Source organism: Saccostrea cucullata, unplaced genomic scaffold, assembly GCF_032062105.1.
Source record: "Saccostrea cucullata isolate Sc308-1 unplaced genomic scaffold, CSIRO_AGI_Scuc_v1 ctg210, whole genome shotgun sequence".
In the NCBI taxonomy this organism is placed as follows: Eukaryota; Metazoa; Mollusca; class Bivalvia; order Ostreida; family Ostreidae; genus Saccostrea; species Saccostrea cuccullata.
The window spans coordinates 149,356-172,142 of record NW_026926147.1 but is presented as its reverse complement, the minus strand read 5'-3'; the positions used below and the strand labels follow the sequence as shown (position 1 = coordinate 172,142).

Sequence of the window (22,787 nt, the reverse complement as noted above, 5' to 3'; positions counted from 1 at the left end):
CTATCAATTATTCTTCACGATCTTTATCTTGTGAAATATAGCCCTTAAATCATTAAATTTCAAATTAGAGTAGGTCTCAAATTGTCAAGTTCTCGTAAAACAAAGTTTACAATATATAATGTCAACCTTCAAACATTATTATTTCTCCTAGCATTCGGTTTTTAATATGATGAAATACTTTTTTCTTTATAATTTACCCCGATTATTGTTTTCCAATTTCTTTATCTCAAAAGGGTTACATATACTGTCATGTACTACAACTAGAGAAACTGATACTGAGAAAATGAAAGTAAGGATAGTCTATCATAAAGAATAAAAGAGAAAGAGATGACTGTTTTTGCTTTTCGTTCACTACCATTCTCTCAAGATTATTTTGAAATAGAAAAAATCATTCTCTCATAAATTGAAATGGATGAGTGAAATTTTTCTTAATTTTGATGTCATAATGCAATAGAAAAATCTTGATTTTGTAGGAGTTCAGGTTAAAGGTAATATTGTTTTATTTTGACATTAAAAGTATACTTTTCAATGAATCAACAAAAATATGGGCCATTTTATTAGTCATCTCGGGTTCCTTTAGATTAGATGACTCACTCCTCATAAGCTCACTACTTATTGAAGAAAAATATAATATGTGTAACCATCGTTTAAACACTTTAAATCCCATCTGAAAAATAAATATATATCAATTCACTCTTCAGATATTTGAGAGATATGACATTTTATCTATTTTTATACAGATCAGCCTAACAGAGAATGTATTTGATAATGCAGACTGGATTACTGAATGAAAGACATTGTTTGAAGTTGTTTTCAATATTCTGTCCTCTTGTTCCTCTTTGGAAAAACTTTTTTATAGTAGAAAAACATTTTTTAGTTGCAATATTCTCTTTGAAGCATAATAATTTGCAGGGAAGGGCCTCAGTACTGAGATGAATATCTTAAAATAAAATTCAATTTAATAAGTATTTCTCTCGATGCTGAAAACAGCTTTACGATATAAGGCAGCTTTATTATCAGTCTTTATAAACATAAATTTTACTTTGGATGTAATCACTGATAATCAGCGGGCATATTTTTGATTAATAAAACAAAGCTTTTCTGCATAGATACAAGATAAGATAAGATAAAAGTTTTTTTATCTGGACTCTGATGGGATATAAGACATCTATGATTTTTTTTTTTGAAGAAAATGTTACTAATTCTACCAAGCAGTGTATTTAATTTAAGTTTGTTCTGGAAAAAATTAATTGCTTCCATATTTACAAACCGATTTAATAATAATCTTGTAAACAAAATAAGGGTGGGTCATTTCAAAGTTGACTTTTCTATAGTAAATAAAAGTAAAAGTTAATTTCATTTTAATTGTAAAAATAAACAACAAAGTGACAAGTGGAATTTAAACATGTCAACTTGAAACAAGACTGCGAAACAAACAACTGGAGAATGAATTGCGATCTAAGAAATAAAAACTATTTTAATGGGGTGGTCAGAGATAGCAGGGTCAATTTTGACCCTATCACCTGGACATAAACACCGTCAGATACAAGGAGATTTTGGTTACCTTAATTTAAAAATCCAAGGAGCATTGGTTTTATCAGCCGATAACGAACATTATCTTTGCGTTATGATATTTCTAAATTTTTAGAAGCCTAAAATTTCACTACTAACAACGTGTGTATTGTTGAAATACCAGACAAACGATAACACACCCTCCCTTATGTTAGATACCTTAGAAGAAATCAAAAATCCAAGTGGCAAAACAAATACCAAATGTTTTTGTTTGCTTTTGGCTTCTGTTGTTTTAGAATGTCATATCTTGGCACGTTACTTTCTGAAAATAAAGCACATTTCTTCTTTGTCCTTAACTATAATCGATATTCATTCCTTTGACAGGTTTGTATGCACATTAATTTGTATACTCTTTATAAAAGTGATAATAACAATTTTACTTTATGAAAAAATTAGTTTTTCAGCTCGGTTTACATAAAACGACATTTTAAAAAATGATTCTTTGAAAAGCAAACATATGTATATAATATAGACACTAAAAGTAAAAAGTCTCTAACGAAAATTTAAAAAAAAATACCATGTAGATGTAGGAAATCTCTCTCTCTCTCTCTCTCTCTCTCTCTCTCTCTCTCTCTCTCTCTCTCTCTCTCTCTCTCGCGTATGTGTGTGAGAAGTATATTGCGCAAACATGAAAGCCCACGTGGTCTTTGCGTTCGTTATCTATAGGACCCCGCCAATTTCATTCAGTATTTAATGGGTGATAGATAGAGTAAAGGATACTGCCATACATCAATACTTGTGTATCACTTAGATATAATTATCATGTCTTCAATAGTTGGTATGTTATTTTAATTTTATTTTATTGTCATTATTTGTTCAGTTGCTTAGGTCACTTATGAACGATTTAATGAAACAAAATGTATTAATGATGATAGTACAGCACTTTAATATTTTGTAGAAATTGATCTTGATCAGATTGATATTCTTTATCTCAAAATATACAGTGTTCCTTTTTATTTGTATTTACAAATACTGTCTAACAGAGACAACTGAGCTTGATTTTCATGCATTCAAGCAAATTGCTTTCAAAATTGGATCTTATTGAAGAATTTTATATACCCCATGCTATTAATAAAAGATTTAGTTGCAACTAGCTTTAAAAAAAGCCATTCAATCAGTGTATTATGCCAATTGTTCACCATGCAAGTGTAATTTCTCATGAATAGGAGTGAGTCGCTACATGTATAACTGTGCAAAACCTTTTTCATTTACTACTGAAATTTAAAAAAAAAATCATTTTTATCAGATTTCTCAGAAACAGAATTTTCCCTAATTAATCTTTTTCCTTTCTTGAAAGTTTCCTGCATGACATACATTTTTGAGTGTATAAAGATATAAACAGAACAGAAACAAATTACTTGTATTTCAAATGCAGTTTAAAAAATGAAAAGATTTCGAGAAGCGATTTCCTAAAACAAATTATTTTCTTGCTTTTACATGCTGTTCCATTCAGAAATGTATTTCTTTCTGTTTTTATTGCCACTGTGGCACCTGTAACTCGTGTTAATAACGTTAATTATGTATCAATAAAGGATTACTGTAAAACCTTAATAACCTTACGCTCTTCTTTCTACTTCAATTTTCAAAATCGATATCATTTTTATTATGATAAATGAACATGGTCATCACAAAATATGGGGTTTTACGTCTTGAAGTGAAAATGAAAGACTGAATTCAGAGGGCACAGACCTTATACATATTGTCGTCCAGAAAATAAAATGTGGCCTAGATTGGTAAAACGTTTTATAGAAGAATTCCTGTTTAGAGGTGATATATCGACCGATATTTTCGTTCGCAACAAAGATATTTATAAAACTAAAAAATATTTCTGGACAGAAATCTTGAACCTTTAGGTCACGAATTCTGGATTCTTCAATAACATTTACTTAAATACAAAATTTGACAAAGGCTATTTGGTGTAATTTGTGAGAGCCAGGAATTGTTTCACCCTATCAAACAAATGCTTTTTTATAAATGTTTTAAAATTCCGTTGCCTTTCTACGAGATTGAAATCTATTCTGTTCAAGTAAGAAGTCAAAAAGCTCCATTATTTCTTAAATGCCAATGAAAAGTTAAGTTATTAATAGGTAAACTAATAGGTAAACTAAGAAATGTGTGTAACAATTTTCATTCCTATTTAAAGCAGTGAATGGGTATTTTTCTATTTGATTTCCTGTTACATTTGTACATTAGTAAAGAAATGAATTGTAATTAGAGAAAAGGCTATGTGAAACGTTAAAGAAGTACTTATTGAACTCTCAGACTTGTTAGGACTTGTTTCAAAAAAAAAAGAAAGAAAAAGAAACACACACCTTGATTATAATAAAAATATGGAAAATGTTCAGTTCTATTTTTTTTTATCTTTTATGCTAATAAGAATATTATTCCTATTCTACGCTTCGTACTTTTTTTTCATTTTCATTTGTACTTATAAATATGTGATGATAAGAACAAAAGCCAATATTTTGCATGTGTTGTAGTAGATTTCTTTAGAAAAGATGCAATGTTTACACTGAAAACGTACACCAGGAGACACATAGTTTAAATGTAAATTATATTCATTAGATATGATATTCCCCACTTTGTTTCATTAAAAACACATTTTTTCATGGTTGATAGAAAACAAATCATTTTATGTTAATATACATGATGATACTTCATAAATATATCAATCTATATATAATGACAATTCATTTATCCTTGTGATTTATATTGATTAAGCTAACATGCTGGGTCATGAGATTTACAAATTACGTGTCATCTTTGTCATATTCTGAGAAAAGGTGCAGTATTTAAACGCAAATGTAACTTACAAGGCTGTCCAATAACTTAATATCCATCTATCAATGGCCAGTATCATAAAGATTACAGTTATCTTCAGCCAGTAGTGATGAAATTCCCAGAATAGCATACATGTACCTTCCTACATTTTTGTCTGTCTATGTACATGTACTATCTCAAATATTCATCTCTATCAAATAACGATTAACTAGAATATGAACTTCCGTAAAGACTAGTTTAATTATACACTATAAGTAACGATACTTATTTTTTTTTTTTATTTATTAAACCAGTAGGTTTTATAGGCATACTTTGTATTGCATGGAAAGAAAACTATAATACTAGTATTTAATTGTATTATCTAAATCGTGTTTTTATGTTAAACTTTTATAGATGATAGGCATTGCTCGGTCTACTTAATTTTTTTTAAATTTTGTATGAATTTGAGTATTGAATAAGATTTAGACTGGAATTTTGTTTATAATACTTTTATTAGTACATGAATATTAAGTATGATTTTACTCTTTACTTAACGTAAAAGTGGATCATTAGTAATTTTAAATCATAAGAGCATATTTAAAAAATTCAAAGTTTGCATGAATTTTCAAATACAATTAAAACAAAAAAAAAGATTATAAAACTGACATTAGAACTATTTTTTCTGCAATTTAAGATATACGATATTAACATAGGCATATCTGTTCTATGTTAGTGTGTGTTGAAGGAAAGATTTGAACTAGACTTGGATTGTTAAAAATTAAAAAGATTTTTTTATTTCAGATATAGAGATATTTACATGCCTCTTTTCTTATTCTTTACAGTTACTTTTTTGCTTTTAACGATGGCCATACAAGAATCACTTCAACAGCCTCGTGGTATGTTAACCAATCTCAAAGAAACAATTTTTTTTGTAATTATCAATATGTTTCTGACTTGAATCGTTCCACAATAGTATATTCCATGTACTGAGCATGCTCTACGTACTGAAATTAGGCAAACTGCTAATAAATATGTTGAAGAAACAAAGTTTTCGACATATTTGTTTAAAATAAACATTTCGCAAAAATGGTCGAGATAACGATTTTTTTAAAAATTACACACTGAATTTTTTTTAAAGAGATTATTCCGTTTGTCCAATCATGAAAAGGAGCACATGACAGATGATACTTTATATCGACAGGAATGCTTTCTTCTCTATGGCACGTGATCCGATCTCTAACATATTTTTGAAAGCCCACGTTTGCTCTGTTCCCGTTTTATATTGTTTCAATGAACTTTTGATCTACTATTTCACATCGTAAAGCAATAGTTATGGATAAAATATTGCATCAAATAAAAGAATAGAAATATGATATAAATCTATCCTTAGAGAGAATAGTCCAAACCACATTAAACCAATAACATTAGGTAAACAGTAATAACATTTTGATTTATATACATGCTTATTCAATAAATCTTTTTATGTCTTTTGAAAAAATGCAATAGCCTTGAGACCCATTTTGATAGCAGATATACCCTTTTCTCATGAATTTGTCAGGGTGACACACATAACAAGATATTGCCAATGATTACGAAGATAAATAGTACATGTAATATATTAAACAGATTACAAAATTAAGCAAACAATTTCTCTGCAGACATTTTTTAAAATGAATTTAATTAAACTTGTAAAAAAAAATTGAAGTAGTTCAAATTCCAATAATTTTCAATATATGATACTTTTTTGAAAATATTTTTATCCTTCCAGTCTATTAACATAAAAAATAGAAACATTAGTGACAAAAACTTAAATTAAACTATATTTTATCAATAAGTTATTGATTGATCGAGCTATATTACAAGTGCCTTATCAAATCACTACAATAAATCAAAATTCCTTATACTATTCATGCCATGTATTTCTCCATAATCTTTTTTATCAGCAAATAGTGACACAGGGGCCAAAATCTAATCGATAAAGGTCAGAGAACACCTGTATACAAACAAAAATGAAAGATGCACAAACCCGGGAGCTTTTTAATATCTGATACTTGTATGAAAGACAAAAAGTGTCAAATAAAACATTGTTATCAGCATATTTACCTATATATTGTAAAATGGCTTTTGGTCAGGGGTTAAGTTCTTATGAACTTTTTTATGCTGAAGATAAAGCAGAATTTCGATAGTTCACTCTGTATTTCATTGACATATAGTGATTGTTTATAGCATACATCGTCAGACAGGATTGTGCAATTAAATAGTAGAAACTTAATACGAAGATATCAATGAGATATATGGAGAAACATGTAAAAGTATTCAAAAACAAAAGTCCATAAAACAATACAGAACAGGAGCAGAGCAAACACGGACCTGCAAAACATCAGAGGTGGGATGAGGTGCCAAAGAGGAATGAACATCGCCTGCCGATCGGTCATATCGGTCGTTGCTCTTTGTCATTATCGGGAAATAAAGGAAAAAACCATTGTCAATTCAGTGTGTAGAACATGGCCAAACGATTAGTGTAAAAAAAACGCCAGTTATCATTTCACTTAATGATGAATTGTACTTGCTGACATTGTCATTGCATCGACCATGGAACATGCGAAATAATGATTTTTAACTGATTATATTCTTGTTTAATTAACGTAATTGTCAATGATTTACTTTGCTTTAGAAATTGTAATTACGTAGAGCATTCTCGTGTGTATCGAATCAACTGAGAGATAAAAACTCTCTATGCAGGAGATGAAGGTATATTGCTGTATTAGTAAGAGAAGTTGACGATTGAAACGTTTAATTCATCACATATATAATAAATAGCGGTTGTCAGATTACCATTAATGTCTTTAACTAGTAAAATAACCAAATATGAAACAAATATGTCTCTGTGGAATCTTTTATCTCAAGCTTATCAGAACAGAAATGAAAATTTCCATTGTTAATTGACAATACGTCGTCGATATATCTTAATGTCGAATTGAAGGCCACAGCAAGAGGTTTTCTTCTTTCCACGCATAAGATTTTGCACAAATCCTGCTTCATATGAATAGAAAAATAGGTCTGCTAATAACAGGACGCAATTGGTACCCTTAAGAATACCAATATATGGTTTTTAGGCTTGGCTCCGGGGCCATAAAACTTAGACTAGCTCACTTTTGATCTCAGTCTCACTTTTTCCAATGGAATTAATAGTGAAAAAGTGAGACAGATCAAAAGTGAGCTCGTCTAAGTTTTATGGCCCTGGAGCCTGGTCTCAAAAAACTATATATAATGTATATATATTGTCAATCAGAAACTAAGCATCTCTTTGAAGTCAACTTTAGAGTACTTGTGTGTACAATCAGAATGACAAAGTAAATTTTTATTGAAAAAAACCCAGCTGCCTATGCTATAATATAGCCTGGACTTTAATTAATCATGGGAACTGGTTCTGTGTAAAGTTGGATTACCACAAGAAGAATTCAATCCAAGTTTCTCTAAAATACAGTTTATATAATAATGAACCTTACAAAGAAATAATATGTCGTCCCCTGCTTTGTCAGTCAGCAGGGACCAGTACGTACTGTTCTTCTGTACTTCTGGTCTTCGTCTTCGTATCTGTTTCGTTTCCCGAATGTTAGGAATAATTGGTAAATTCATGAAAAGATTTTATTTTTGCATTTTTAATTAAAAAAGGAAATATGCTGAACACATTTTCCCCACAATTTTAAACCACATTTAACTTCAAGAAAATGAAAATATTTTGTGTTTCTTATCAGATATTGGTCTTTTTTTTAACTTTCTTTTAAATTCGTGAATACTTACTTATCCAACAAGCCTATCAATTAAAATATGGAAAGGTGTTCTAATACTGAGTATTTAAATATCTTTTTTCAATGAAAGTATTTTATTTCTTTTAGTTTCCAACCATTGCAAAGACTGTTTTTATGAAATTTCGTTTACGTTAAAATATATAAATACTCTTGTTTTCTTTTACTACAATGACAGATCACACAATTTGCCTTTACAGTTGATGGAGGGTGGTCCTCCTGGTCTAATGCTTCGTGTTCAGTAACTTGTGGGAGAGGTTCTATAATCCGACTCCGGTCATGTACAAATCCAGAGCCTCAAAATGGCGGGAAGTATTGTGATGGGGTGCCTTTTGAACGTAAAGAATGCTTTAATAAACCATGCCCAGGTAAATGCATCTGATAATTTGACCTCTTATTAAAATGACTCATTGTCATAATCTTATTTCAATTTATTTATATTTCTCTGGAATAATTTTGATTGTAAAACAATGTATTTCTTCGTGTCAATGCTAATAAAATAGAATAGATGAATACATTTAGGTTTGAAATACGCATGGGGTTCAAATAGTTTATTTTGCAAACAAACTTTTGAATAAAAAAAAATAAGGAAAGTAGAAGGCATCTGGTTTTTATTTGCTCGTAGTAAATGGTGGTTGGTCACCTTGGACGCCTTACGGAGAGTGCACCGCCACTTGTGGATTGGCTTTCCACACCTCCACTAGGACATGTGACAACCCGGCTCCACAAAATGGCGGTAAACCGTGTGAAGGCAACAGCACAGATACTCAACCGTGTAGAGGACTTCCTCTTTGTGCAAGTAAGTATATAGATATGTTTACTGAGGTCTGGCACCTTCTAGTTTATTGCACATACATGTATATGTTATACATGTGGTAGAATTCATTTTTAGCTCACCTGAGCCGAAGGCTCAAGTGAACTTTTCTGATCACATTTTGTCCGTCGTCTGTCCGACTGTCCGTCCGTAAACTTTTCACATTTTCGACTTCTTCTCAATAACCACTGGGCCAATTTTGACTAAACTTGGTACAAAGCATCCTTGGGTGAAGGGAAATTTAAATTGTTAAAACAAAGGGCCAAGTCCCCTCACAAGATGAGATAATCAAGAAAAGACAAAAATAGGGTGGGGTTATTAAAAAATCTTCTCAAGAACCACTGGGCCAGAAAAGCTGAAACTTATGTGGAAGCATTCTGGGGTAGTGTAGATTCTAAATTGTAAAAATCATCACCCCCGGGGGAAGGGCGGGGCCACAATGGAGAATCAAAGTTTTACATAGAAATATAGAGGAAAAATCTTTGAAAATCTTCTCAAGAACCACTGGGCCAGAAAAGCTGAAACTTATCTGGAAGCATCTTGGGGTAGTGTAGATTCTAAATTGTTCAAATCATGACCCCCCGGGGAAGGGCGGGGCCACAATGGAGAATCAAAGTTTTACATAGAAATATATAGGAAAAATCTTTGAAAATCTTCTGCTCAAGAACCACTGGGCCAGAAAAGCTGAAACTTATGTGGAAGCATCCTGGGGTAGTGTAGATTCTAAATTGTTCAAATCATGACCCCCGGGGGAAGGGCGGGGCCACAATGGGGAATCAAAATTTTACATAGAAATATATAGGAAAAATCTTTGAAAATTTTCTTCTCAAGAACCACTGGGCCAGAAAAGCCGAAACTTATGTGGAAGCATCCTGGGGTAGTGTAGATTCTAAATTGTAAAAATCATGACCCGTGGGGGAAGGGCGGGGCCACAATAGGGAATCAAAGTTTTACATAGAAATATATAGGAGAAATCTTTGAAAATCTTCTTCTCAAGAACCACTGGGCCAGAAAAGCTGAAACTTATGTGAAAGCATCCTGGGGTAGTGTAGATACTAAATTGTAAAAATCATGACCCCCGGGGGAAGGGCGGGGCCACAATGGGGAATCAAAGTTTTACATAGAAATATACAGGAAAAATCTTTGAAAATCTTCTTCTCAAGAACCACTGGGCCAGAAAAGCTGAAACTTATGTGGAAGCATCCTGGTAATGTGTAGATTCTAAATTGTTCAAATCATGACCCCCCGGGGGAAGGGCGGGGCCACAATGGGGAATCAAAATTTTACATAGAAATATATTGGAAAAATCTTTGAAAATCTTCTTCTCAAGAACCACTGGGCCAGAAAAGCTGAAACTTATGTGGAAGCATCCTGGGGTAGTGTTGATTCTAAATTTTTCAAATCATGACCCCCGGGGGAAGGGCGGGGCCACAATGGGGCATCAAAGTTTTACATAGAAATATATAGGAAAAATCTTTGAAAATCTTCTTCTCAAGAACCACTGGGCCAGAAAAGCTGACACTTATGTGCACATGGAAGGATCCTGGGGTAGTGTAGATTTCAAAATGTCTAAATTATGATCAGTGGCGTAGGGTGGGGATGCATTATGTATTACAAGGGGGAAATCTGGTAAAGAACAGAATGGTCAAAGTTTCTCAGGTGAGCGATGTGGCCCATGGGCCTCTTGAAACTTTAAACAGTGCAATTTAAAAGTTCTTCTGCCGGCAAACAAAATTTATTTGCAAACATATCTACTTCTCTAACAGTCGATGGAAATTGGAGTAAATGGACATCTTATTCTGAGTGTTCGGTGAAATGTGGTAATGGAACAAGAACAAGAACACGCTCATGTAATGATCCCCCACCTCAATATGGGGGGCTAGATTGCGCGGGAAACGCAAGCGAATCTATAAACTGTACAGCAAATGAGTGTCCAGGTATAAACTGAATTCATGCTGCGCTTTTCTGGTCAGTTTTGGATCCAACTGCTTATTTCATGCTTGCACATCCACAAAGGAAAATGATTGAATGCACGTAGTATACTTTTCACGTACACAATGGAATGCTGAAACGGCGCTTCAACTAAAAATGGCTCCATTTTTTTTTTATTTTGCAAACACCTATCCTTATGTCTGTGTTACAGATTGATGAAATAATAAAAACAATCAAAATGCATCTTATATAGTTACCATCTTTTGCTTACGCTTTAGAAGACTCCTTTTTAATAATTACGACCCTTCCATTTGCAGTTTTTTTTTTCTCTTTGAAAGGACAATGTTCAGTTTGCGCGAGATCTATAGTCTATGAATCAATAAAAGGGTTTTCAGTTTTATTCCTTAGTGTTTGAGTACAGTTAATGTTTTGGAAGCATATTATTTTAATACAAGCGCAAATGATACATGCAATATCAAATGAGAAAAACAAACTTAGATTCAAGTTAAGAAAAGAAAACAGAAATTGATTTTTCATTTTGAATTTAAAGGTGCGTGGACACAGATTTGAAGTTGATATTTTCTGTATGATATTACCACTTACATATTTTAATAGCATTTAACACAAAAATATCTTAAAAATCTTATTTCATCTAAAAGTTATCAAAACTTCAAATATTTAGAAGGGTTTGATTGACACATCCTTGCACTTTCACAACTTTTAATTTTATTCTTAATAATTAGGAAAAATGGCAATCTTGTTGTGTATAAATGAAAAATATTAAAACTATAATCCAGAAAATTCAGAGTAGAAATGTCCGAAAGCAAAACATACACACAGTATATTGTCAGTCCGTGCAGTTGTGATGAGCAGACTTTAACAATTGAATGTACCCAGTGAATCTTAACATCAACAATAGCAGGGCTCGTGTCCTGTTTACAAAAACGGTGTACGTTTCACGGGTGTGATCATTTTGCTAAACTCTGTACACAACACTCAGCACGGAATGAGGATACTTGTGAAGGGGTTTTGCTTTCTAACATTTCTACTCTGAATATAATTATTTTTCTGGATTAAAGTCTTAATATTTTGGATTATTCTGGATTAAAGTCGTGATATTATACAGAAAATATTAACTTCAAATCTGTGTCCATGCACCTTTTAACATCTCTTTATGATGCTTTATGATGTGTATGTATGTCAATACAATTTAAAGATTGTGTATTGCAATCAAAAATTTATATCAGAGCGTACCTGATTCATTAATTGTTAGTCTTCATTATTGCATCTTTACAATTCTTGCACCATTAACTTTCTTCTTCAAGTGGACGGAGGCTGGAGTTCATGGATCTCTACAGGGAAGGAGTGCTCTGTGCAGTGTGGGCGTGGATCAAAAATACGTATCCGAACATGCACTAATCCTGCTCCTCAAAATGGTGGCCGCGATTGCCCAGGATCAGAATACGAGTCTACGTCTTGTATGTTAAAGGAATGCCCTGGTGAGTGTTCTCAAGTAATAATCTCAAACTAAGCAGATGATAAATATATCATTTTGTTAAGCACCGCCACCATAGGCCATGGAGCATATCTGTTTATCTCGATCTGGCTCTAGAATAAAATTTTACACAAACTTTTTATGGAACAGTTTTCGTTAGATTTTAACTCTAAAACATTTATAAAAGGAAATATTCGCAAATCATGATATTCCACCCTGAAAAATCTCAAATTGATCGACTATTTCTGAGGTAGCGTCATTGTTACCCATAATGCTGTTTTGTAGTTAATGGGGGATGGACTCTGTGGTCGCCATACTCTACTTGTACGGCGACGTGTGGAGTGGGATATCAGACGTCTACAAGAACATGTACCAATCCATCCCCCCGGTTTGGAGGGCAGCCATGCCCGGGGAAGAGCAATGATACTCGAATTTGTCAGCATCTTCCGCTGTGCCCAGGTATTTTTAGCCAAAAAATAATAACAATAGTGATTATTTTCTTATAAGACCATCTATATAAAAATTATTTGTTTAACCTCTCCCGACCGATTGGCTAAAAAAAGGGTCTGACTCAATTCTTTTCAACCTCCATACAATATTTTTTCTCCTGAATTTTCTTAGCTTCTTTGTTTCGTAATTTTCCAAGGGAAAACGTCCCATCTACCTACAGAATCAATTTGTTCACCCTGAGTCGGGAGAGGACAAACCTTATTTCAAAGCTGGTCTGATTCTTTATAATTCTAAAAAGATAATTCATAGTGCAAACAAAACATTACTATTCTGTCAGTAAATGGTGAATGGAGTACGTGGTCGCCTTTTTCGGAGTGTTCTCTCACTTGTGGTACCGGTATCAAGGAAAGGACTCGCTCATGTACAAACCCGGCACCTGAGAATGAGGGTCTTCAGTGCAATGGTTCTGGCAGTGAAACTGCACCTTGCAATTCTGGACAATGTATAGGTAGAGAGTGCATTTAATATTTATCTGTTTAAGTACTGCTGCCAATATTTGCATTTCAATTACAATGAAAATCATCCTGAGGTACATTTAGTTATGCTTTGAACATTATGTTCCTTTGTTATTTTATAAGCACGAAGCCAAGAATCCTTTGTATTTTCCTTTGCAATGGATGTCATGCTTTTACCATGGATACTGTATAATTATCTTGTAAATGTATCAACACATTTTTATGTTTGTGTGAGAGTTTATTTTTGTGTTCATCATTCATTATGTTTCAATAATGATAAAGACTATGTTCAATGCTGAAAGGATCATACCAGGGTCCACCGAAAGAAATGTCAAAACGTTTTAAAAATCTTTGATATTCAAACAAATGTATTGTCAACAAACTTTGGTTTATTAATGATATATCTGAGGGGTTTTGTCTCAACATTTCTTTTGATTGCATAAGATACTTTAAAATTATCATATTAAACACAACGTAATCTCTGGTAATCTCTATCGCCGCACGGCAAGAATGTGATTGACATCATTTTTGCGTTACTTTTCGGTGCTCATTTTTAGCCATCCCTATATCTTTTTACCATACATCAGTCGGTTCAACTAGGGTATACGGATAAGTAGTTCCATAAAACCGATTAACATCTTTCAAATTTAAAATTTGATAAGAATTAGTTCCTTTCATAGTAGAAAGTGGGAATATTTTGTCTTATTCTGTTATTACTTTAAATAAATCCTTTTAAAAATAGTCCATAAGAAGGGTTAGTTCTAAAACCAACCTGAAAGATTAGGGTTAGTTATCGAACATGATAGATTAGGGCTATTCCTCTATCCCACCTTGGGGTCAACCCGTAGACCTGTCAACCAGTCGACCTGTCTACCAGTCTACCAGTCGACTTGTCAACCCGTCGACCTGTCAACCTGTCTACCTGCCAACCATTCAACCCGTCGACCTGTCAACCTGTCTTCTGCTGGAAAAATTCTTCTAATTTCCTTTTTATTATCCAACAACGCGCATTAATTCGAATTTGGCGCATGAATCCGATTATAAAGCAAGGCGCATTAATTCAAATTTGGCGTATGAAAATATTTTTACCGGGACTACTTATCCATATATCCTAGTTGAGTCTTGACTGCTATTTTACTACAAACCGTTTAATATTGAGCTCTAGACTAAAACATGGAGATAACAAACAATATTCAAGATCAAAGGTCCATAAACAATACAAAATAGGAGCAGAGCAAACATGGACCTCCAAAACATCAGAGGTGGGATCAGGTGCCATGGAGGAGTGAGCATCCCCCTCTCGACTGGTAACACCCGCCGTGTGATAAAAAATTAAACTTATGTCCAGAGGTTTGAATCTTGATTCATTCCTTTTGCGTAAATGTTATGTTTCATCAGATTAAGAACGAGCGTCGAAGAAAAACGTCACAACGACGTCTCTACATTCTTCAGGTGTGGTGATAGATGATAACAAATTAAACGTGTTTATCTAATTACATATATGTTAAAAAGTGTTGCATCTATTTTAGTGCAAAAGTTAATAAGCATAGGTATCAGCATACAAAATTTTGTAGACACGTTCAATCATTAAAGTTTAATAACAGTTGTGACTTTACTTTTGGATCAACACTAGTCTGAATTCTATACAATTCGTATATGATCTAAATTTATTTCAAATTCATTTTCCTTTTAGAGTTGACGACTTTTTCATCCACTACATCTCGTAGCCCTGCTATGACATGTAACTATTTGCTTTTATTATACTTTAAAGGATTTTGATATTGTTTTAAGTAAAGGTCTTGGGTAATGTTTTTGCTTTGTGCATGGGAGATAAAAAAATATAAATAACTCACCATTTTGTTATAGCAACACCTGATCTTAATCCAGTCAACGGTGGATGGTCTTCGTGGTCTAATGCGTCTTGTTCGGTGACTTGTGGTACTGGCTCGATAATCCGGCTTCGGTTCTGTTCAAATCCAGAGCCAAAGAATGGCGGTAAATATTGCGAGGGAATACCTTTCTCCCGTCAGACATGTAGCAACGGTCCATGTCCAGGTAAAAGCCAAACAATTTATAGATGCATTTGTGTATAGATAACCGTAAGAGAAGAGAATAAGAATTCGTTCTTTGTATCTTACATTTATTTTGTTTTAGTAAATGGTGGTTGGTCACCTTGGACGCCTTACGGAGAGTGCACTGCCACATGTGGATTAGCTTTCCACACCTCTACAAGGACGTGTAACAATCCGGCTCCACAAAATGGCGGCAAGCCGTGTGAAGGAAACAGCACCGATACTCAGCCTTGTAGAGGACTACCTCTCTGTGCAAGTAAGTGGTATAAATATGTTTACTGAGGTCCTGCATCTTCAAGTTTATTGCTCATATGTAATAAGTATATCATATGTTATACATGTAGTAGAATTCCTTTTTAAAGTTTTATTTCTATTTGCTCGTAGTAAATGGTGGCTGGTCACCTTGGATGCCTTACGGAGAATGCACTGCCACATGTGGATTAGCTTTCCACACCTTCACTAGGACATGTGACAACCCGGCTCCACAAAATGGCGGCGAACCTTGTAAAGGAAACGATACTGACATCCAACCATGTAGAGGAATGCCTCTCTGTCCAGGTAAAAATATTTTTTTTTTAAATTAGTACTTCTTAATATCTATTGCGTACTACCAAGAATTTGCTAATAATGATAAGCTATATATTCCAGTCTGATCATTTTTCCAAACTTTACAACAGCTATTATTGTGGTAAATTAACTGTGATAACGGAGAGAAACCAGAAGTCTCTGTCGAGACTATAGCTCTACTGGTTTGTATTTATAACAGAGGATGAGAAAAGAAGCCATTGCCATCAGAAAAACTGTAGAAGGAGTAGCGTTTTAAAGTTTTAAAGGGAATTTCACAGACATTTCAATTTTTAGTAACAATGGCAACACTGTTCATCAAATCAAAAACTGATGTACTATTTTATGTATCTTATTGTAGTCTACTTGTGTACCAAGTAATATTGAAATCAGACCAAAACAGTAGAAGGAGTAGCGTTTTCAAGGAATTTCACAGAAAATTCTATTTTTAGTAACCATGGCAACACTGTTCATCGAAAACAAAAAAAGATGCACTATGTCATGTATCTAAGTGTAGTGTACTTGTGTGCCAAGTAATATTGAAATCAAACCAAAACTGTGGAAGGAGTAGCGTTTTAAAGGAATTTCACAGAAAATTCTATATTTAGTAACCATGGCAATACCGTTCATCGAAATCAAAAACCAATGCACTATTTTATGTATCTTAGTGGAGATTACTTGTGTGCCAAGTTACATTGAAATCAGATCAAAACTGTAGGAACAGTAGCATTCTAAAGAAATTTCACAGAAAATTCTATTTTTAGTAACCATGGCAACACCATTCATCAAAATCAAAAACCGATGCATTACTTTATGTATCTTAGTGTAGTCTACTTGTGTGCGAGGTAATATTGAAATCAGATCAAAACTGTAGAAGGAGTAGCGTTTTAAAGGAAATTTCACAGAAAATTCTATTTTTAGTAACCATGGCAACACCGTTCATCGAAATCAAAAACCGATGCATTACTTTATGTATCTTATTGTAGTCTACTTGTGTGCCAAGTTATTTTGAAATCAGATCAAAACTGTAGGAGGAGTAGCATTTTAAAGGAATTTCACAGAAAATTCTATTTTTAGTAACCATGGCAACACCGTTCATCGAAATCAAAAACCGATGCACTATTTTACGTATCTTAGTTTAGTCTACATGTGTGCCAAGTTATATTCAAATCAGACCAAAACTGTAGGAGGAGTAGCGTTTTGAAAAATTGTTTACAGACAGACGGACGGACGACGGACACCTTACTATCGCATAAGCTCTTCTGGTCTCTGACCAGTAGAGCTAAAAATAAGGTAAAGATTTCTGTAACAGAATTAATCAATTAAATTCGCACGATATGTGTATTGTTAATATCGTTAATAATGAATTTAGAAACAACAGTGGAGCCCACGGCTACCAGAACAACCTCAGATCATCAAAAGACTACAACTTTGTCAGCACTGACCACATCAACGATAATACAAACATCAACGCCCTCAGAGACAACTATAGCTTCCACTCACTTTATCACTAAAACAACAACTCGCCCAACTGTCACTTCATCAGAAAAATTAAAAACAACAGTATTACATCATCAGTCTACCACTGAATCTTTACCTACGAGATTCCATACTTCTACCACAACTCCAGAATACTCAAGTGCAAAATCTCAAAAACCATCAAGCACCTCATCTCAGACCTCCCCAACTACCATATCTCAAAGACCCTCAACTACCATATCTCAAAGACCCTCAACTACCATATCTCAGTCTTCATCAATACCACATATTGGTTTGTAGTGTTTTTCTCAAGTTGGCAGTCGCATTAAATTCTTTATTTTAAAATGATTCACTGTAAATAAGAGAGATTATATAATCCTTAGCTCATGAGCATTTTATATATTTTTAGGAGTTATAATGGTGTCCTTTGCTGTTTACATTGATAAAAGTTTTGATGACAAGCTTTTGGACCATTCTAGTGATTTATACAAGGAAACGACGCAAACAGCCCAAAAAGTGGTAAGTTGTTCAATTTTATATAATCCTTGTCTTCTTTACATTTTTTTCTAATTTTTTGTATGTTTGATTTTAGCAATAAAAGAAATACATGTACGTTTAAAAAATATGTTTATTATACTTTAAAGCTCACCGATCGGTTTAAGGAAACCCGTGGCTTTCTGATGGTTATAATAAATAGTTTCAGGTATAATAATATACATTTTTAATATTAAAACTTAAACAAATGTTAATTGATATATCTTATTTTATTATATTAACAGATGTTTAATGTAATTTGACTATTTCGAGAAATGATAAGAGAAAAATCACATTTTTTGAATAAAGGATACATATGTTTATGGATATTTTTTATCATAGCTATGGAAGCATTCGAGTAAACTACACTGTGAGTGTTGACGGCACGGCTTTGGTGACGGAAAAAGACGTTGATCAAGTCCATGATCAACTAATAACGAAAGCAACTCAGTGGACTGATAATGAACCGGTGTTCTTCGGTTTTCCTGTCAATGTCGACAAAACCAGAAAGGATGTCAAAACACGCGATATCAAAAGTAAGGTGTACTTTTTAGTATAACATAAAATATCAATAATATTGTTATCAAAGTGTATATTGTTGGAAATGCTATTTCACAGGCTGTCCAATTTAAAGAATTATATCTTTTTGTATGTTATGTATTTTATGTACTAGTAAGAAGGACTTATAATGGACATGGACTCTATTTGGTGAATCTTGAATTACCTTTATGTTCATGGTTATATTTTTGTGGTTATTATGTGCTTTATGAATGAGAGACTTTGGTAAAATATCATGTTGTAGATCACCGGATATTTTTGATACCTTTGTTTTTCGAGATAATAATCTAGTATTTATGAGCGGGATAATTTTCGCAAACTTTTGTTTTGTAAATATTTGGTTTAATTTGAAGTAATACAAATTCGACAAAATAATACAAGTCTAATAATTAAAAAAAAAGACATTTCTTACGAATAAAAGTAAATTGGTTTGCAATAATACAAAAATATTGATCCGCTGAAACAAGTTTTCGTAGAGTATCAAAAAAATGCTTCGAGGTTATTCAGTTTAAGACATGAATAACTCCTAATGTTTTAAATATTCATTTGCAGATGAGCTTTTGAATAAACGTAATATAGCCTGCACATGTCCTACAGATAACTCGAGATGTGACTTCAGTGAGGGTAGAGCTATCTGTAGAAATCTATGTTTAGACCTCAGTTGTGGAAAACATGGAACCTGTTTTGTTGATACAAAAACAAAACTACCAAAGTGTTTGTAAGTGTAATTCCCTTTTTCTATTTTAAAAATTGTGAAAATGAAGTTAATAATTTAATACGAGAATAATTGTTGGCACTGAGTATCGAAGAGAATATTTTGTTGAATTTCAAATGGTTAAATTAAGATCATGTTGATGAAAAACAGATATCGATCTTCGAGATTTCAAAATTTTAATTGTGACTTTCAGTTGTAAACAATCCAACGACTCAAAATTTGTGTATCTGGGAGAAAAATGTGAGAAAACAGAAGTGTTAAAAGACGATGACAAGGCACCGGACAATATGACCATGATCAGTATTACTGCAGGAGTCGGTGGGGGGCTAATGCTATTTATCATCATTGCCTTTATTTGTGTGTGTAGGAAGGTCCACGAGCAAAAGAAACTTCTTGTAAGGTAGGTAAATAAACCAAAAAAAAAATAAGATAAAAAATACTACAATACTAGTGATGATCTTTTTGGTATGTTTAGTGATTTTCCGAGATGATACATGAAATCTTTAATAAAGTACATGTACATGTAGTTCCGTTTACATCTCTTCAAGCGTATTTGGGTTCACATCCATTTTTTTCTGTTGCAGCAGCCAAAGTTCTCTCAGTCTAAATAATCTAGAACAAAATACAGTTTCAAAATCAAACTTTTATTTCAATCCAAACACCACTCATAATCCTCTATACAAAGAAAGTGAAGAGGAAAAACTAAAATCCAACTCGGAACAGATCGTGAGGATATTTTTACACGTTGCACCGGAGAAACACAGGAGCTATAGCATGCACAGTATGACATCCATAAATACAAATGGCGACGATCAGAACGTATATATGGAGGGAAGTCATATTCAGCCGATAGACAGCAGTATGATTGTTCCAAATTCGGTAAGATTAATATTTATCTATCTTTGGAAATAGTATAAAAAAAATAATGATTGGTCAAAGCAATATTTCAATGAAAGTAGAGATGAATACATGTTAAGGTATACACCCTTCTCATTTCATGTAAAGATTCATCAATCGTCAGAGAGGCCGCCAAGTACCATTGCAACTACACAAACTGGAAACGAGGCAGATAGACAAAGTGTTCACAGGGAGTCCAATAATCACTCTGAACAGGAGGAATTATCATGACAATTACCTCCATGTCAAAAAAATTGATAGATTTTTTAACTTTATTTTCGAAAAAAAATGTAAGTTTTGTCATTTTGTCCTCTTAAGATTAAGTGTGTGATTTGCACATCTATGTTTATATTGTACTTCAGAATAATTGTATTCTGGTTTATGTAATAAGTTCATGCATTTCATTATTTAAAACTTGTGCTGGTCACATATGTATATGTAGTTTCATAGTATTTATAATTTATACAGTATTTAGTTTATTTTTATAATACTATTTTTATAAGACTTTTACATCTGTAGCTTTCTTTTTCTTGCTTAAAGGGCAACAATTGATTATCCCCATGTAGTTTATGAATTGCAGGAATAACAATCATTCTTATAGGTTTCACATTTACAGAGTTTTTCATGCTTTACACGAATTCATTAAAATGTTATTATTTGTCGTATGCTAAGCATAATATTCTGAACATGCATATTTGTTCATTATTTTTCTGACTATTTTCTGCTTTAATTTGTTGCTGAAAGCAAAACTACTGTATGACTCACTGTAAATATATTAAGTCGACGATTCATTTAATATTGTTATTATTTTAATAAAGCTTTAAATATCTAAGTTTTCTTTATAATATTTCTAATATATTTTATCCTAAATGTATAATTATATCTATTCTTGATAAGATGAGTTTACCAATACAAATACTGGTATTACCTCTAGTGTTGGATAAAACAAGAGAGGTATAAATATGAAGCACATTAAAGCCTGATTGCAAAATTCTTCGCGAAGTAAAAATTGATTTACACCTTAGCAAAATTTTATGATTTTATGTTACACAATAAAGTTATGGTTGTTAAAAATTGGATATTAAAACAATCCCCAAGACCATAATATGGAATAAACTTAAGTCAGAATTTGAAATTATAATTTTTAAAATGACTGTAAAGAAATTAAAAAAAAACACCATGTGTTTACAATTGACTAATATGTTTACAGTGTTTTTTTAAAAACATCAAGTCTTAATTTGACTCAAAACTGTTCTCGGTTATTAATTATTCGTAGATTCATTCATTTATTCTCTCAAAAAACCATATACATGGTACAAGAGGTACATATATACATATTTACAATAATTATGGACGAGCAGAAATTACAGGAGGACAGACAGAGTCAAAATTTTTTGTAATAAATATACACAATTGTCGTAAAAATGATGGATCTGTACTTGTCATCAAGTTACAAAATTTTATTATATTTGGATGTACATAGTATTTCTGCGACAAAAAATCTTTTCGGGTACTATATAATGCATTACATAGAAGCTATGGTAATTATGATTTGACATGGATACCTTGAATTCTCCAAAGACATAATCTAAATGTATAAATATAATTTTACCGGAAGAACATAAACTTTTTTTTCAATGAGCGACTGCTACTCAAAACACTGTTAATTACAGCAACAGTAAATAAGGCTACAAAGATTTGTACGTGAGTCCTCTTACACATTTTTGTGGAGCAAATTATAAAGCAAAGACGGAGCATAGTTGTATATTTTAAGCAAAGTTGAGATGCAATGATAAACTAGCATCAACTACATTTACATGCTGTGATTTAGTACGTTTCTGAGTTTAATATCTGTCCATTTGATATTTACCATGTTTACGGGATCGTTGTATGACAAATATACTTTGATGACGAGGAAATCTGATATAAGATTGGGCATAATGAAATGTGTTTCCCATTTACGTTCTTTATGGACTAAAATGATACTAAGACTAGGAGACAACATTTCGATCAAACGTTTATTATTATAGCGCGTAAAGATAGACTACTCTTTGTTTAGAATGTTTATTCGTTTGATTTTTTTAAAGTCCATTTTCGAATATTTTTTACAATTATTGATCATGAGACGCAACTAGAAATTTAAGACCTATACTCGGAACTGAGGGGCCATTGAGCAGCAAGTGATGTTTTTTGTGCAAACATCTACTGCAAAAGTTCTTTTGTACGGTCTCATTCGAAGTACCGACTAGTTTCTACATCACACTGTGGGATCAGAATTTGCGACATATGGATCAAGTCCTTTTCGCGATTCTGGAGCAATGGCTCTTGCTACTGTGCCATCAGGCGACTTTGAGGAGAATGGACAAAGTACAGTAAAGAAAAGATCGCTGAGTAAAATTGCCTTGCCATGCTTACCGAATATGTTCACATAAGAAGCAATAGCGAGTTATTGCTCTGGCCATTTGAAGAACATCAACAGTTCTGCTGACCCAAATTGCCACAACAAGAGTATTACACCCTTCTTTTATTTATTCACTCATTCATTCATCTATTTATTTATTTTATTTATTTATTTATCTATTTTTTCATTCATTTACTTATTCATTTATTATTTACTATTT

At 32.7% G+C, this 22,787-nt stretch overlaps 1 protein-coding gene across 2 annotated transcripts; it reads left to right on the top strand.

Moving 5' to 3' along the window:
* The first annotated feature begins 2,271 nt into the window (after window positions 1–2,271).
* Window positions 2,272–20,408, top strand: LOC134270936 (uncharacterized). Of its 2 annotated transcripts, none has more exons than XM_062753207.1 (20): window positions 2,272–2,350; window positions 5,175–5,228; window positions 8,342–8,509; window positions 8,767–8,940; window positions 10,722–10,892; window positions 12,213–12,386; window positions 12,668–12,841; window positions 13,170–13,340; window positions 15,041–15,088; window positions 15,214–15,402; window positions 15,502–15,675; window positions 15,804–15,977; window positions 17,356–17,754; window positions 17,872–17,981; window positions 18,107–18,165; window positions 18,339–18,532; window positions 19,107–19,272; window positions 19,463–19,669; window positions 19,857–20,148; window positions 20,275–20,408. In XM_062753207.1, exons 1-20 carry the CDS (start codon window positions 2,335–2,337, stop codon window positions 20,395–20,397), a joined length of 3,237 nt encoding a protein of 1,078 aa, XP_062609191.1. In that variant the 5' UTR covers window positions 2,272–2,334; the 3' UTR covers window positions 20,398–20,408. The 2 variants fall into 2 exon arrangements, with proteins under 2 accessions (XP_062609191.1, XP_062609190.1); XM_062753206.1 differs by having other exon boundaries at window positions 19,854–20,148.
* The last annotated feature ends 2,379 nt before the right edge of the window (window positions 20,409–22,787 follow it).